The 16,392-nt window shown below is 45.3% G+C and overlaps 1 protein-coding gene across 2 annotated transcripts in view; it reads right to left on the bottom strand.

The window, feature by feature from the left end:
- Positions 1 to 16,392, bottom strand: part of GATB (glutamyl-tRNA amidotransferase subunit B) — a 75,645-nt gene that overhangs the window by 20,497 nt on the left and 38,756 nt on the right. Inside the window, exons 6-9 of one of the 2 annotated variants that reach the window (XM_082838673.1) lie at positions 12,203 to 12,316; positions 9,863 to 9,947; positions 9,111 to 9,155; positions 6,940 to 7,129 (exon numbers count right to left, since the gene is read on the bottom strand). In XM_082838673.1, the coding sequence (XP_082694799.1) occupies positions 6,940 to 7,129; positions 9,111 to 9,155; positions 9,863 to 9,947; positions 12,203 to 12,316 (434 nt within the window). The remainder of the gene's footprint in view (positions 1 to 6,939; positions 7,130 to 9,110; positions 9,156 to 9,862; positions 9,948 to 12,202; positions 12,317 to 16,392) is intronic. The other variant, XM_082838674.1, reaches the window with a different exon arrangement.

Genomic DNA, 16,392 nt, shown 5'->3' with positions numbered 1-16,392 from the left:
GGACTTGCAGCGGGGCGGGAGCGGGGGTCTATGCTGTGAACAGCCTCCCTCTGCTTTTCACGGAGACAAGGAGGGGCTGTGGAAATCCTTCAGTGAGAGAGAAGGGAAAAGAAAAAGACTCATCCAGAGGATTCATCAGTGGGGAAAACAAAAGGTAGTTAATTGGTGGTGTGAGGCTGGCACAGAAAACATTGCTCTCCACCGAGTGTGTGGAGGAAGCTGGAATCCTGAACCATCACTGCCACTTTCAAGCAGCTCTGAAACTGACTCAAAACACCAAGGGTATGCTCTTTAGCCTGACTCAAGGAATACATGGTTAGATGGGTCTACCGTCCTATTCTGGTCCCCACAATTTCCACCTCTGGGTCATGTTCCCAGAGAGCTTGGGAGCCCCTAAAATCTGAGCGAAACTCCGGTTCCATCAATTTCACTTGTGCTCCGTTCCCAGCAAAGCCGGGAAGCACACACCTCTGAGCTGGACTCCGGGAGCGTTCTCACTGACCCTTGGCTTAGACGCATGGAGATGAGTCTACATTCTCCATGATGCATTCACTCCAGGAGAGACGTTGAGAGAAACCAATTTGAGAGGAGGACTTTCCCTTGGACAATCAAAATCCAAATAATTCAGGTAATAAAAGTTGACAGCAGACAGGCATAATCAAAGACTGCGAGAATCGGAACAAAGAGGATGTTGTCAAGAAATCAATTCTGATGGTAATCACACTTCAGTGAGCCTAAAACCACTGCTGTCAAAATGGTCCCGACACGGACGAAACCTGTGTTACTCAGCTGAAGCTTTCTGTTAACTGTCCCCAAAAGGAAACCTGTCTACTGTATAGACAGGAAATGAGGCTTCGGGATGGGCTGGGGACAGAGTCCCTGAGAGTCCCCAAGGCTGGCGCTCAGGACTGCACCCCCCAGTGGGCAGGTGCCTGGGCCCAGAGGGGACTCACCTCAGAAAGCCCCTTGCCACTTGCACCTGAAGTGAATGAACTGTGGGTTTTGCAGGAGTCAAGTTAGAAGACGCACCTTTTGATTCCACTTGACCAGAATAAAAACATGGGTTATTTTTTCGGTGCACAGACTAACTGTGAAAGCACCCTTAAGCTGACGAGCACTGGGGGCAATTTTATAAAACGAACAGTAAAATCGATTTTGTAAAGTGCATGAAGCTGAAGTATGGTGAGCGGTGGTGTTGACCAAATGGATTTTCCTTCAGCTATGGTTACACGGTGAGTCCTCTGCTACTCAATAAGTCTGGGCAGTTAAAAGCAGTCCATAAGGTTCAGTTGCTTTTCTAACTATTAGCTTTAAAGTAGTGTTACCTATGGGATACACAGATATCTACCATGGGAAATTATTTTATAGGCAATTCATCCAGACAGAAAACCAGGCCATTTCAAGGTAACGAGAGACCCAGAGCAAAACTCTTGGAAAACAATCCATTCGACAGCCAACCATCATCATGATATCCTTTCTGTTTCTTTGTTCCTCGGAGACATCTTACTCTTTCCATGATGTCAGAAACAAAAGATTATGACTTTAAATGGGGAATAACCAGCTGGGCAAATGAATTTGTTCGAATAAGACCACATATCTTGAGGCTGCACACAAAGACGGACAGACACGTAGCAGCACAAGTCACTGACTCGGAGGGTAATCACATCTCCCTCCAGTCTCGCAGAAGCCATGCTGGATTTCCCCTAAAATTCTGCCCTGCGTGGCTCCTGATGTGCTAGCAGCTGTCTGGTGCTCTTGCACCCTGGCAGCATGTTCTTGGGAGTCTGGTCAGCTGTATGTAGATTTTTTAGATTCTGTGAAGACGCTGCTGTGCCTGTCACCTTTTGGGGAAGTGACTCGTTCCCCTCCTCTTTCCTCTGGGCAGGGAACAGCTTCAGGTACCTTCTCAGAGTCCTCCCAGCTCCTCAATGCCAGAGGTGAGATCTGGACTCAAGAGTGTCTGTCTCAGGACTTCCTAGCGGTCCAGTGGTTAGGACTTTGCCTTCCAATGCAGGGGGTGCAGGTTGAATCCCTGGTCAGGGAGCTAAGATCCCACGTGCCTCGGGGCCAAAAATCCAAAACGTAAAGCAGAGGCAATATTGTAACAAATTCAATAAAGACTTTAAAGGTGGTCCATATCAAAAAAAAAAAAATCTTGAAAAAAAAAGAAAGAGTGTCTGTCTCGACTTGTGTTGCCAAGGGGGGGGGAGTGGGGGAGGGACGGAATTGGAGTTTGGGACTAGCAGATGCCAACTATTACATACAGACTGGATGGATAACAAGGGCCTACTGTATAGCACAGGGAGCTATATTCAATGTCCTGGGATGAACCATAATGGAAAAGAATATAAAGAAGAATGTACATACGTGTATAACTGAGTCAGTTTGCTGTACAGCAGAAATTAACACAACATTGTAAATCAACTATGTGTCAGGAAAAAAAAAAAAAAGAGTGTCTGTCTCTTAGTGTGTTAACCCACTGGCCTGCGGGGCTCCTCAGGAGAATTAAACACAACACAGAAAAGATAAAGCTCTTAATCTGACAACAGCATAGGGCACTGTGGTGAGTACAGTGGGCTCTCAAGAAACACTGAGTTGAGGCTGCTATGTCATTCCTCCACTAAACCTCCCACGACAGATGACACTGAAATCTGTCCACTGAATTCATACACGGCCAGCCACCCTGTGAGCTCAGATGCATTCTTACCAAGTGCATGACACAAGGAACTGGGCAAAATCATCCCACAAAACCTACAAACCCCATGCACTATGTGGAGGCCCTTCTCAATGATTCTGTCAGAAGGGGCCAAGTACCTAAGGCAGAAAGTCTAAGAAACAAAATAAATAAAACTGCAGAGAAGAGCTTACATTTCTTTCCTCTGACTTAAATTTTCTACTTGGAAAATGAATAAAATCTCTGCTTTTCATTGGAGTTGACTGATTTTCACTAAATTCAGTAGACAGCACTTTTTATGTTTATTTATAGGCAGGCTGGTATCTTAAAAACCTAGAGGGGTGGGCAGAAGTTTTAAATAGACTGATTTCTATGGCTCCGTTTCATGGAGCATCAGTAGGGTTGGATAAAGCATTAATATCCACAAAAGTAAACGTTCTGTTTTCTCTGTTAGGTGAGTGAAAACAGCAATGAACTTGAAACATTATTTCCACTTGGCCTTGTGGCACATTGTATGTGCCAGCAGGCAGAAGCGCTTGCAAGTAAAGAGTCTGGGCCCTGCAGTCAGCTCCCTCACAGGCCTGATGAAGTCACTCAGTGTCTTACACTCAACCACTCAACCACAGAGGTGATGTTTCCTCACCGGGAAAATGGGGCGATGGATGGTACCGGCAGCAGGGGGTGCTGGGAGGATGGATTAGAAAGTGGTCTGCTGTGAACCGCACAACCTGCTGTTAGCCAACAGCCTCGACTCTGCGCTGCCTATCAAGCCAATGACAACAATTCGTTTGCGTTCCAAGTCCAGCAAAGCAAGGTTTAGGAGGAGATGTCCCCAAAGAAAACACCTGGGATTATCTACCAGAAAAACGTACCTGCATATAACCTTGACTGTTCTCATAATTAATCCTGGATACACTGACTCAGAGAAGAACTTGCTGTGCTTCCGCTACTAGAATCTCTCAGTTTTCAAAATCCTAATGCTGTGATCTCAGCTTCCATTATGTCCATTCCATGGTCCTTACAAATGAGGTCAGGAATCAAGGGAGTCTGACACAAGATAGGGAGGAAAGGTTAGCTCACTAGGCTGAAGTTTCAGGTGGGACATGATACTTTTCATGAGGCCAGAGGAAGAAACAGTCATACAGGTTACCTGTTGGGAGGGGATTATCAGACGGGTTTAAGAGATGAAACCAGAATGCAGATATTTAATGTCCTAAAGAAACCAGTTCAGAAAACGAGAGTCAGAGAGACCAAGTGACCTGAGGCCGGTCACGGCACGTGGTGAGCTTAAGGTGGAAACCCCAGGCTTCTCCCCCCGGAGCTCAAGGACACAGATACCACCCTGTGATTTGCTGGGCTGTCAAAAGGGTGGTTTATGTATCTGACCTTTGGAAACAGGGATGCTTTATCAGGAACACTGCTTCTCCCAGGACTTTCATGAGTATTCTGACAGTACCCTATTCATCCACTTACCTGTCCATCTGTTCACTGATGCCTACTGTGTGCCAGACTTTGTGGTGAATGCTAAGACAGACCTATATTAGAGTTTTGTAAATGCCAAGGAGAAATGATCAATAGGCAATTCAGCGCTCACCACACAGTAGGACGACAAGATAAATTAAAGACTAGAGTTGTACAACACAGGAAAGATAGCCAATATTTTACAGCAACTATAAATGGAGTACAACCTTGAAAAATTGTGAATCACTGTATTGTACACACCTGTAACTTATATAATATTGTGTATCAACTATACTTCAATTAAAAAAAATTAAAGACTAGAGTTAAGTTCTGAAGTTTTTTTTAATCATTTGTGGGTAAGGCCTGTGCGGGGTGGGTATGTGCTTAATGTTTAATTTAATAAGTGACCCAAAGGCAGGAGTGTGGACTCGGAGCTCTGCAGAGCAGACCTCCACCACGGCTACTGATTTAATGAATACTCCTGGGCACTCTTTAAATTGAAAGAGAGTTCATCAGATTTGTGCATCTGCCCTTCTCAGCAATCCGTTGTGTTTCTGAGGAAGGGAGAAAAAACGTGAACAGACCATTTTCGGGTATGTTACGAGTAACTCAGCTTCCAGTGATTATCAAGTCATCAAGGGCTCAGGATGCCTAATTTCAGGGAAAAAAAATTTGTCTGAATCATCCTCTTTCCATTCCTACTAAGTTCTCTTCTCAACTGTCTTGAAAATTTCAAGTACTAGCCATTGAAAGAAAAAGAAAAAACCGAAATGAGTCACCTACTACATTATCTGCAAGCTATAAAAATAAGCATATTTTTAGTATATCAAACAAAATAAGTCCCTATAAAACTGGCTCAAAAACCACCTCCTTATTGAGAGTTTTCCCCTCTGTTCCATCAAGGTAATCACTACCTCCTCTGGGCTCCCAGCCTACATCACACATCTATCTAGTGCAGTCTGCCCTGGGGACTGGTTAGTTGTAGTGTCATCTGTACATATTCCTGGAGAGCAAACAAACAAAAAGGAGAGTGTCTGTCCCTGTCTCAGTACCTGCTACACAGGAGATGCCAGTAAAAGTGCTGTACTGAAGAGATCAAAAATACGTTTCCCTAAACAGGGCCTTTAAACTATGAAAACAGAGACTCACTCACTTGCCACCCTCAGCAACCATCTATCCAAGACCTCCTAGGCTGTGGCACTTGAAGGTCACGGGAGCAGAGCCTGGGACACAGACACAAGTGCGAATGTGCCTCTGCCTCAGAGAACTTGCTGGTGGTGAGGGTACTATCCCTGGGGCTGAGAAGCCTCAGTCTGTGTCCTCCCATCCCTTATTTAATTTGGCAAATCCATTATGAAATGCAGGACTGGAATTTAGCATTTAGTATTGAGTCTGAAGTTTATTTCAAGTGGGCTGGAAAGTCAAGATGGTGGGGAAGATGTGTAAGACTAAAACTCAGGTTTGTTAAATCAACTGAGGAACAGGCCGTGACTTGCCAGAGGTTTCAGGTTAAGAGGTGCTCTGAACAAGCAGCTCACTAACTGATTCCTACAAAGAGTTGGCAGTCAGCACTGCTGATGTGCTTGCTAATCTGCGCCGAGTAATGGTGGAGCGGAGGGAGAGGATGAAACCGTCCTCGCCCTCAAGGCACTGAACGAAATACACTAACAAAGAATTAAAATACAGTGACATAATCACCTCAGAGGTGTGAATAAGATACAACAGCAGCCCATGGGAGGTGGCAACTCTGCCTAAAGCAAGAGAAAATAACCCATCATGTCTAATCCCTGGTGGTGAAAGAGGGTTCATGTGCATCTCGCACAGAACACCTATTAGCCGGAAAGCCTGTTAGGATTCGCGTGTTTTTCCAAGGTCGACCTAACAGAACTGAGTTTTGTATACTCTGGATACTTTTCAAATGAGCTGATCAATGGATGATAAAGAGAGACTCATTCATTCAACAAGCATTCGCTCGCCTACCTTGTACCAGAAATGGCCAAGTTTTGTTATTGAAGTATATACATATGTATACGAATATGAATATTCTAACATCCCTACACAGTTATTATCAGTCAATTACAATGCAAAGCCCAGAGTTTCCAGGGATTCTGCGCTCCACACGATGAGTGTGGCAGACACCTCATCCCCGAGAGATGCAGCAGAGAAACTTTCCTCATCCTCCCTGACAGACAAGCTGTGACGAAATGCCACTCTCACAGACGCTGTGTCACTTTAATGTTGCCGTGACAAAGGAAACTGCAAAGCCCAACAGCCCTGGAAAGGATGGAAAATCCCTGAGCACATCTCCATGGTGTCAGATTCTTAACAGCCCCTTCAGATGCATCCTCTAAGGACCAATACTTTTAGTCAGAGTTTTCAGCATTTCATGTGGAATAAATGTTTCTTCTACAACTGGTAAAACAACTGGCTGGCTTTCTGAGAACCCCACTTCCTGCCAGACTCTGTCATGTCCAATTGCCAGACATCTAGAAAGCCTATATATTGATTTCCTTTTGTCCTGCAGACGCAAGGGAGAACACTCATCCATAACATTTGGACTGTCTTCAAGAAGCCTCCACGGCCGCTGTGAGCAGCTCTTCGTGTCTACACACAAGGAATGACTGACACGAGATCCTGCCTCATCTTCTGGTTTTCGGAGGAGCATTTACCAAAAAGGCTGGTGAGGAAGGTTAGCACGCCTGGTTCTACGGTACAGCTGAAGGCATGGGCCACTGCACCTAGAGCCCCCTGAGGAGCATCCCACGCCCCTGCTGGGCTGATCGCAGCCTCTGATCAGTACCCACCAGCAAGGCAAAGCTGTGCTCTGGCAGCATCCCATACTGTTGCACGAGCTTCTCCCGGGTCACGCGGGGCAGCTCGGGAAGCTGCTCCCGGAGCTGGTCGATGTTGATCACCTGCTGCGGGTCTGTGCCAGGGGGCAGGGACCCCGAGTCGTAGAGCAGCAGCGGGGGCAGGTTGGGCTCCGGCATTAACCTGGCACACAGAGGAGATGGCATGACTGAGTATTCGGTTTAGCGGGAAGAAACAAACCTATCGTCAGTATGAAAGTGTGTGTCTGGATGCCATGTTACTTGCAAATATTTTCCAACATCCCATAATATCAAGTCTCCTAGTTTTCCAGGAACTAGTCCTTGTACAAGTGTAAGGTCAAAATGACCAAATCCACCACTCTCTATGCTTAAACGAGCATTAAGTGAAAAAGGCACAGCACCATGTTGATGCCACACTGTGGTTTGTAATTGTGGATAAAGTATATATTCATAAAGACATAGGCTGGAAAACATAGGACCAAATGAGAACAATTTACTTTTTAGGAAGAAAGACTATAAATTTTAAAATATTTTTAGCAGTATTTGTGTAACAAATGAAAAGTCAAAGAAAAAGAAAACTTTGTTTCTTGAGAAGTGCAAGAAATAAATGGATTTTGCCTAAATAAAATGTAGAAGCTAGGGGAGAAGGAGGAATGAATAAAGGGAGTATAAGGGATTTTTAGGGCAGTGAAACTATTCTGTATGACACTGTAATGGTGGCTACATGTCATTATACATCTGTCAAAACCCACAGAATGGACAACATAAAGCACAAACCCTTATGTAAACTATGGACTTTACTTAATAATAAGGTATCAATATTGGTTCATTAATTTTAACCAAGGTACCACACTACACACTAATGCAAGATGTTATCAGAGGAACCTGTGTGTGTGTGGGGGCAGGGGGCGGGGGGATACGACACATACCAAGGAGTATATGGGAACTCTGTAATCTCCACTGAGTTCTGCTGTAAACCTAAAACTGCTCTAAAAAAGTCAACTAATTTTTTAAAAAATGTGGAAGCCGCACCACTGCATATACTCTTGTGAAATAAAGATGTCCTTCCCTCTGTTCTATTCTAACGTTTTCTCTCTGCCCATATTTGTCAAAGGGCTTATGAAAAGCAGGGTAATGCAGAATGGTGGCTCCAAGGTAATAGCTCAGAAGGGCAAGCAACCCATCACCTCAATGCCAAATCTGTGCTATGAATTAGTCTGACTTCTGAAGGCAAGAGGAAACCAAAGGGAGGCTTCCTGAATCCCATCTGTTAACCTGAGAGACAGAGCTGAAGCCACTGGCTGTGCTAAAAGCCAACTCCACGCTCAGTGAGAAAGCAGCATAAACAGAGTAGGGGCGACAATGGAAAACAAAGAAGTTCTTAGGAAGAACAGACTGAACCTAGAGGGATCACTATAATTAGAACAATGGTGACTTTGACAGACACACAAGAGGAGTCCTTGAGGTGACATGCATTCTAAGGGTTTGTGAGCTTTGTCTTTCCTAAATCTCGATGCTACATCTGTTCCTCATTGACAGCAATGGCTACTCTTACCTCTTCCCGCACTTCGCAAAGGAAAGTGCCAACCCCCACCACTTTGTTGCTTACATCTTTAATTTTTGCAGTCTGCTAAACTGGGAAGAAACAAAAGTCTCAATTTATTGGAAGCTATTCTTATTATTTGCTTTATTTCTGGATCTCAAATGAGGCCTAACGTGTTAAACAGCATCACCTGAGGTTTGAAGGGAACTGCCATTAACATATACATCTCTTTTTTCTACCTTCTCACAGAACTTCAGTGTTACTGCATTAATTACCGAACATGAGAATAAGAACAGCCTAGGCCCCACCCCACAACTGCCATCCTCTTAGCTCAATTATGAAAACTCTGACACAGAGGTGAGTGAACAAGTGTTTTCCAGCTGTTGAATCCTGTCAAATAAGGTACTCCAAGGCTACCAAATCAAGAAAATACTCTTCCTCTCAGTGTACACGTAAAACAGGAAGCCTAGATTTTCCATTATGCGACAACAACAAGGAAAAGTGGTTCCTAAAAGCAATCTAGGATCATTATGTTGGTCTGTAAGTGGATCTGGAATATGACCCAAATACAGAATGGTGTTTTGACAAGAGGAGTAACCACCTGTAGTCTTGTTTTCCTTCTTTGTCTCTCATCGGCACGGTGCACCTGTGACAGTTAAATGAGAAAACATTTTAAAAATGCTGCATGCAGCGTCAGCTAGTGTAGATGCAGACAGGGGTTCCCCTACCAATAGGGAACCCAGGGGATTCAAGCTCCTCAGCCTTCCTTGGGAGACACTTTCATGAATACATTGCAGAAGTAATATTAAAGAAAAACAAATGTTTAGCATGATAATTAAAGAAAAAGAACAGAAAAGAAATTGCTTCAACGTTTCCAACATTTAACCAGCTCAAACTCTAGGCTCTTGAGCTTTTTTCCCCAGTCTTCTGTTAAGTGTATAAAATCCTCAAAATTCAGAGTCAGAAAGTTAGACTCAAAGACATCTAAACAGAAAAAGACACCGCTACAACCAGTTCTAAGCTTTCTTCCACTTCTAGCTTAAATTGGCAGAACTTAGGTCTGATAGAATTTAAGGAAGTAAAAATTCTTGGAACAAAGGAGGTAAGCTGGATGCCAGGGAAGTGCCAGGACTTAAGACTCAGCAAGTCTGATGGCAGTCAGGTGAAACCTCTTACCAGCCCTAGAGGGCATATCACAACCCTGTAGGGTACTGTATTTTCCTAATTTTACTAATGAGGAAACCAAAGTGCAGAGAAGCTAAGTACCTTCTCCAAGGTGACATGGCTGGTCTGTGGTGAGCCCAGACTGGAGCCCCACCTACCTGTATTCAAGATGCTGTCATGCAAACTCACCCCAGCTTGTAATCGAACGAGCGAGTTTCATTCAGGATTTTACCTCCATTCTCGAGTTCATTGATTTGCCTCTGAATTTCATAGTCTAAAAATAATAGTTTAGTATCATATTTTGATCCCTTTCATCCAGTTTAGCAATAATTAGACATCTTTTTCAATCTTTATGTCAAAAACTAATCAAGGGAGTTGTTTATAATTCTTCCCACAGATGCTATATTTTATTCTTGCTGCCGTCATAGAATAATCATGCTAGAAAGGGCCTTTTAGGAAACTCTGCTTCTTCACTTTTTGAGAAAACCCAGACTCAGAGAGATTGCGTAACCCAGTACAGGCTACAAAACATGGCAGAAGCAGGGCTAGGACCAATATCTAGGCAGAATGACCCCAGATCTAAGATCGCTGCTTATCAAGAGTTTTTATCCCAGGATCCATGGGTGGCCTTCAAGGGGTTCTAGTACCTCCTGAGATTATATGCAAACGTGCATGTGTGCACAGGCACATATTTTGGAGAGAGGGTCCAGAATAAAAACTCTGGACCCTCTCTCCAAAATATGGAGAGGGATCTATGACCCCAAATGATGAACAGCCACTGCTCTATGCCACACTCCCTCACCACCCAACAAGGCAGAAGTGGTAAGCAAAGCACAGCCACAGTTGCTAAGCTTCCTTATGAAAACAGCTTTAGCCTCCCCTCCCCCCTCAACTCCCTGCCCAACATGTACCACCTGCCCTTGCCCAAATCCAAACTCTTATCATAGCTGATAAAAAGCAGCAACACGAAGAGGATGGCTAAAAGGCGTGATGTAGGGAGAAACATGGGGTAGAAAAATTACAGGCTTGAAGAATTAAGCCCATAACAGTAAAGCTTCGGTTCTTCCAGCCTGAGTTAGACCACAGGTAGAATTCTGTCTCAGACTACTCCAAAGGGTCCTTCATAAGATAACAGGTTAGGGACAGCCAAAATCAGGCAGGGGTCTCCATCATAAGTCATCAGGGATGAATCTACCTAAAATCTTGTTTTTTAGGTTCCCATCACCACCTCTTAGAATAATGAGTTCCAGAACACTTATCACCTACAAGGTGAAGTAGAACTTTCTTTCTGTTCATTCCAAGCTTCCCCTTCACAAACCTGAGCTGGAGGGTTTTCCCTAACCCAAACCTATCATGGCCTCAGAAATGTGGACTGTGTCTCCTTTTACAGGCAGAAGAGTCCACCATCGTTAGTCTGTCTTCACGCGGGGACCTTCCCCAACACCTTCCTCTCCTGTAAGTCATCCCCTTGACCATTTTAATGCTTTTTTCCTGAAAACTTATAGACTCAAAGTGTTTTCACTGAGGCTAGTTGATCATTTCAGGTTCAGGATAATAAAATTTTATACAAGATTAGAAAATCTTTTTTGTGTTCCTTCTAATACCCAGGATGCTACTAAACCTTTTGGCTGTGACTCCACATTCATCCGTCCCGTTCTCTGTGTACCCTGAAGGGTGCACCTTAACCTCCACCTCCTCCCTCCTCTCTTCCTCTCTAGATACCTTTGGTTTTAAAGAATATTTTCATTCCTCTGAGATGTCTTCCCCTCACATTCACAGATATCAACTTCTATGGACCACCCTAGATGTTGACCTTGCTCAACTGTTCGATTTTAACTACTAGTATACATTTGTCCACACTGAAAGATCCACAATGTGAACAAACAAGACCAATACCTGATTACACAGGCCCAAGCAATCTATTAGTTAAAACGGTAAAAAGCAGAAAAACATACTGACCAATTAGGTCAAATCGTGGCCATCTATAATGAACAAATACGACTTTATACAGTTTGGTCTGGTCAGAAGGAATGTGGTACATGGAAAAACAGAGTTACAGGATTTTGCAGATCCTCCCATAGAGGTGAAGTCTATTTCCCCTCCCCTTGAACCTGCTTTGAATGGAATGTGCTGGAAGAGATGCTGTGCAAGTTCTAGAGCTAATGACTCAAGAGGCCTTGAGGCATCTGCCTTCATCCTCCTGGGGTGCCCCCTCCGCCAAATAAGAAGGGCTGGGCTAGGCAAGTGAATGAAGCAAGCCCACGTGGGTAGAGCAGCCCAGCAGACATCCAGCACCAAGGCTGCAACACGTGAGTGAGGTATCTTGGACCGTGTATCTCAGCGGAGCTGCCGGCTCCCCACAGCCACATGAATGAACCAAGGCAGGACAAGCAGAAAAACCACCCAAGCCACAAAACTCTGAAGTTGAGATGTTATTATGTAAGCCATTAAGTTGGGGGGGGATGCTTGTTACACAGCAACAGATAACTGATACAAAGAAGTATATGAGGAGTAACAGCTGACATTCACCTATAGCTTTGGCCAAAAACCTGGCACTATTGAGATTCTTTACTTCGGTTCGAATGCCCAAAGGCTCCCCAGGGTTATGCACAGATATGTTGGCGTCCACTCTCAACTGGCCCTCTGTAAGGAAAGAAAAAAGACAACACTTTAGAAATTCTCTGAGGCAATCGTGGCTTTTTCAAGGCAAGAGAGTACAAGCAACGTCTAACTCTAGCTGCTGTTTAGTTACAGCAGCCTAACCTCAGAGGAAGTAAGGTTGGTCCTGAAGTACTAACTTCTGCCCACTTGCGAAAATGATGGTCCTAAGGCATCTGAGGGGTGTGTGTGTATATATTTCTGTGCACTTGTGCACATGCAGAATGCAGGAGAAATTCTGGATATACTGGCTTGGGAAATCTAATTTCTTTCATGCCAAATAAGAAAAACAACACTGTTAAAAATGGAGATTTACCCTGCAGTTTTATTCCGAAGTGTTTTTCAAAGTGTCAGAGCTGGGTTGTGGGGGAAGGCTTCAGAAATGATCATGTGATAGCCCTACACTGCTCTCCAATGGAATGTGGATTTCCAACAGTGATTCCGGGAGATTTATAAGAGGGTCCTTGAGAATTTACAGCTCAAGGGCAAGAGCCAGAAACCTGGGCTTTTCCCCTCGTCCTTCCTCCAGGTACTGTAATGATCTCTTCCTTCCGTAAACAGGACTCGGAATCGTTCCTGACTGCTGTAAGGGTTTGCCGCAGCAGACAGACAGTGCTGTTATGAAGGGGACGGTCTGTGGGGGAGGGACTCAGAGGGGGCCATCCCCATCCTGGGAGGACCTTCTCTGACCCTGCAAGCCCCCCCCCCATTTTGGGAACAGTAATCCCTAAGGAAGCAGGTGGTTTATGGAGAGGGCCAAGAGGCTCTTGAGGAGGCTAGGGAGGCAAAATCTCAAGCCAAAGAGAGATAAAGATAAGAAATCATCACATTTTATACCCTGCAAGGTAAGGTCTCAATTCTCTGTTCTCCAATTCCACTTACAATATTTAAAACAGAACAAAAGGGGAAGACAAAATGCTGGATTTTTCTTAGGCAAGTCTTTGAACTAAAAAAGAATCTGCCAAGGAGGAATGTGTCGACGGGCTGAAGAAAGCAATTTCTTTCCCAAGGTTTCATAGCAAAAGCATATTAAAATAATAAAATAGCTCAAATATATTCTATGCCAAGAAAAAGAGACCCTTGCAACAGGTCTCTGTCATTCCCACTCTGCCGCTCCAATGGCCACCCACGTTGACAGGCAGGGAAAAGGTGCCTTTCAGCCCAGAAATTACTCTATGTCTCCAGAATGGACCTCTCACATTTCTACAAAATCCCATAGCCCCTTTAGGACAACATGTGCTTCCTTGAATCTCAAGAAGTCTCAACGACTCCTGATATCATCAGACTCTTGGTCTAGGAACCCTGCGGCATCCTTTGCTGCTCTGTTTTCTTGGCCCTTTGTAGTCTAACTGACTAGATCCTGTCAGTTCCTTCCCCCAAACATCCCTCAGAGCTGTCACTTCCTCTCCATTCCCGCGGCTGCCATCCTTGCCTGAGCACCCGCATCCCATCCTGACCTTCAACTCAGTGACCCCTCCTGCTCCAGCCCCGCCCCGCTCCAGCTCAGTTCCGGCCACATCCTGCTACAGGACGGTTGCATCACTCCCAGCACTTGTCCAAGTGCACAGCTGGCTCCCACCGGGTCATCCCACCTCCTCTGCTTGGTATGCAAGAGCCCTCGTCTGGTCTTGACTGATGCACCCCACATTTCCCGCTGCTCATTCCCTGAGAAAGCCTCCTCCCATCAGGGAAGCTTCTGTCTGCTCGCTGGTGCCCACAGGCCCTCGTCATCCCTGTTACTGTCCCTCCTTCAACCTCAGCTCATCCTTCAAGGTCCCACAGAAGTGGTACCACCTTCTCCTTCTGGAAACCCTCAGCAGTAGGCCGGCCTCCACTGGTGGCTCCTCGGAGTTATCAGAATACATGCAACCAGTAGAGCACACGATTGTAGTCTATTCTGAATTAGTCTTTTCTCTGAGACCAGATGGAAGGCCCTTGGGAATGGAGCCCAGATTTAAAACTCCCACCCCTCTTGCCTTCCCAAAGACATCACTCCTTCAGTTCTCTCCTCTCTCCCACAGCACTCCTTAACTCTCTTCCTCAGCATTCCCTCTATGCATGTGTTTCCATAATCAGCAGTATTTCTCACTAGAAACAAACCCCAGAGACCCACTCCCTTGAACCCAGTTCTCTCTTCATCATTCTGCTGTTATTGCTCTGCTTTCCTCTTCAGCAAATCCTCTCAAACAAGTACTGCTTGTTTGTTGGCGTCTCATCTCCGTGAGCTCACCTCCCATTTACTCCTACACCCATGTCAGCCTGGCTTCTGTCCCTACCTCTCTGCAAAACGCCTTGTCAAAGTCACCATCAACCCCTGGCTGCCAAATCCCACGGACGCAGGACACGCTGTGTCTTCCCCTCACTGGATACGCCGGCCCTCGGCGGCATGTGACCTACCAACCAACGCTTCCTCCCTGAAACATCTTCCTCCCTCGGCTGCTGTGACCTTACTCACCCTTAGCTGGCCCCTACCTCCTGGACACTTTTCATGTCCGTGTCATTTGTTCCCATCCAGACTCAGGACTGTCTTCTTTACCTGCACTCTCTCTGTAAATGTATATGGTCTTAAACACCATCCAAGATCTGATAACTCCCTGAATTTCTCTCTTCAGCCAAAACCCTACTCTGAACTCCATCCACACTGACCTCTGCGCCTACTTCATCTCCACGTGGAGGTGGCCCAGGCATTTCAATTTCCGAAACTAAAGGATCTGCCCCTGCAACACATGCACCTTTGTCCTCATCTTCCCCGTGTCAGCAAATGGCACCGCCACCTCGTTCCTCAAGCCTCCTTGACTTCTTCCGGCCTCTTTGCCTTCTACACTATCCTGTTAACAAAAATCCTGTTATTTCTAAAAACCACCTCGAATCCACCATCTTGCTCTCTCCATCCTCACCGACACCAGCCCTGTCCAGAAGAGCACCATCCTCCACCTGAACTACTGCCAAAGCTTCGGAACTGGGCTCAGCTTCTACTCATACCCTTCTGAAACCCACGTTCCATGGAGCAGCCGCGGTGGTTTTCCAAAACGGTAATCCGACTATGTTGTTCCTTGGCTTAAAAGCCCTTCCCTGACCTCCCACTGCCCTTGGAACGAAATCCAAACTTCTTATCATTGTTGGTGATCTAGCCCTCGCAGACCTTTTCAGTCTTACCTGAGGCCACACTGCCTTGCTCCTCGCGCCTTCCCTACCGTGGTCTTCTGCCACCTGTGTTACCTCCAAGCATATACTGTACGTTTTCCTCACCTCAGGGACTTTGCCTGGGCCCTTTCCTGGACGCTCATCCTCTAGCTCCCTGGGGCTGGGGCCTTGGGTTATTCTCCAGAGGCCCTCACCATCCAATGTATTCTTTATCACGGCACCCTCTTTATTTCCTTAAAGCACTTATCACTGTAACTACTTTGTTCTATTTGTTAATGTATTTGTCTCCCTCATGAATACAATATTTCCTCTAGGTAGCAGGAACAATGTCCTTTTCACTGCTCTGTTCAGAACCTAGAGCTGCCTCTGGCACATGGTAATTGTTCGATAAATTCATACCTTGGTATTTTCCTGAGCCACGAGTAAGCAGACTGGTCTCACAGTAGGTTCCCGACAAGTTCTAAAGTTCTGTCTGAATAGGACTAATCTACTGAATCCTGTGAAAGGCCCATTCAGCTCAAAGGAAAACTTCCCAAGTATGCTGAGCTCTGCCCAGCCAAACCTCGATACTTGGGAGAGAACTTTTTTTGAGCCCTGAGAACCCTGAATTGGACCTCTCCTGCTTTTAAAAATAAAACCACCTTTCACAATTTAGACTTTTAATTTGGAAAAGGAATAAAGCATGAGTTTCAGTCTCTCCCAGAGAAGACCACACTCCATAGATGTCTGAGGGGACTCATTTAGTGTCCTGCAGTGTTGAAAGGCAGTTCCCTTGCCTGGATTCCAATACAGTATCCAACACTCACAAAAGGCATTTACCCAGTGAAGACAAAATACCTTTTAAACAAATTAAGGTAAATTGCCTCAAGTCCACAAAAGCCTCACAGTCACATTTGCTTCAATGCATTCTGCAACAC

The sequence above is a fragment of the Leucopleurus acutus genome (genome assembly GCF_964270905.1).
Source record: "Leucopleurus acutus genome assembly, chromosome: 4".
Classification (NCBI taxonomy): domain Eukaryota; kingdom Metazoa; phylum Chordata; class Mammalia; order Artiodactyla; family Delphinidae; genus Leucopleurus; species Leucopleurus acutus.
The sequence above is the reverse complement of the archived record's forward strand: the minus strand, read 5'-3'. Positions and strand labels throughout refer to the sequence as shown.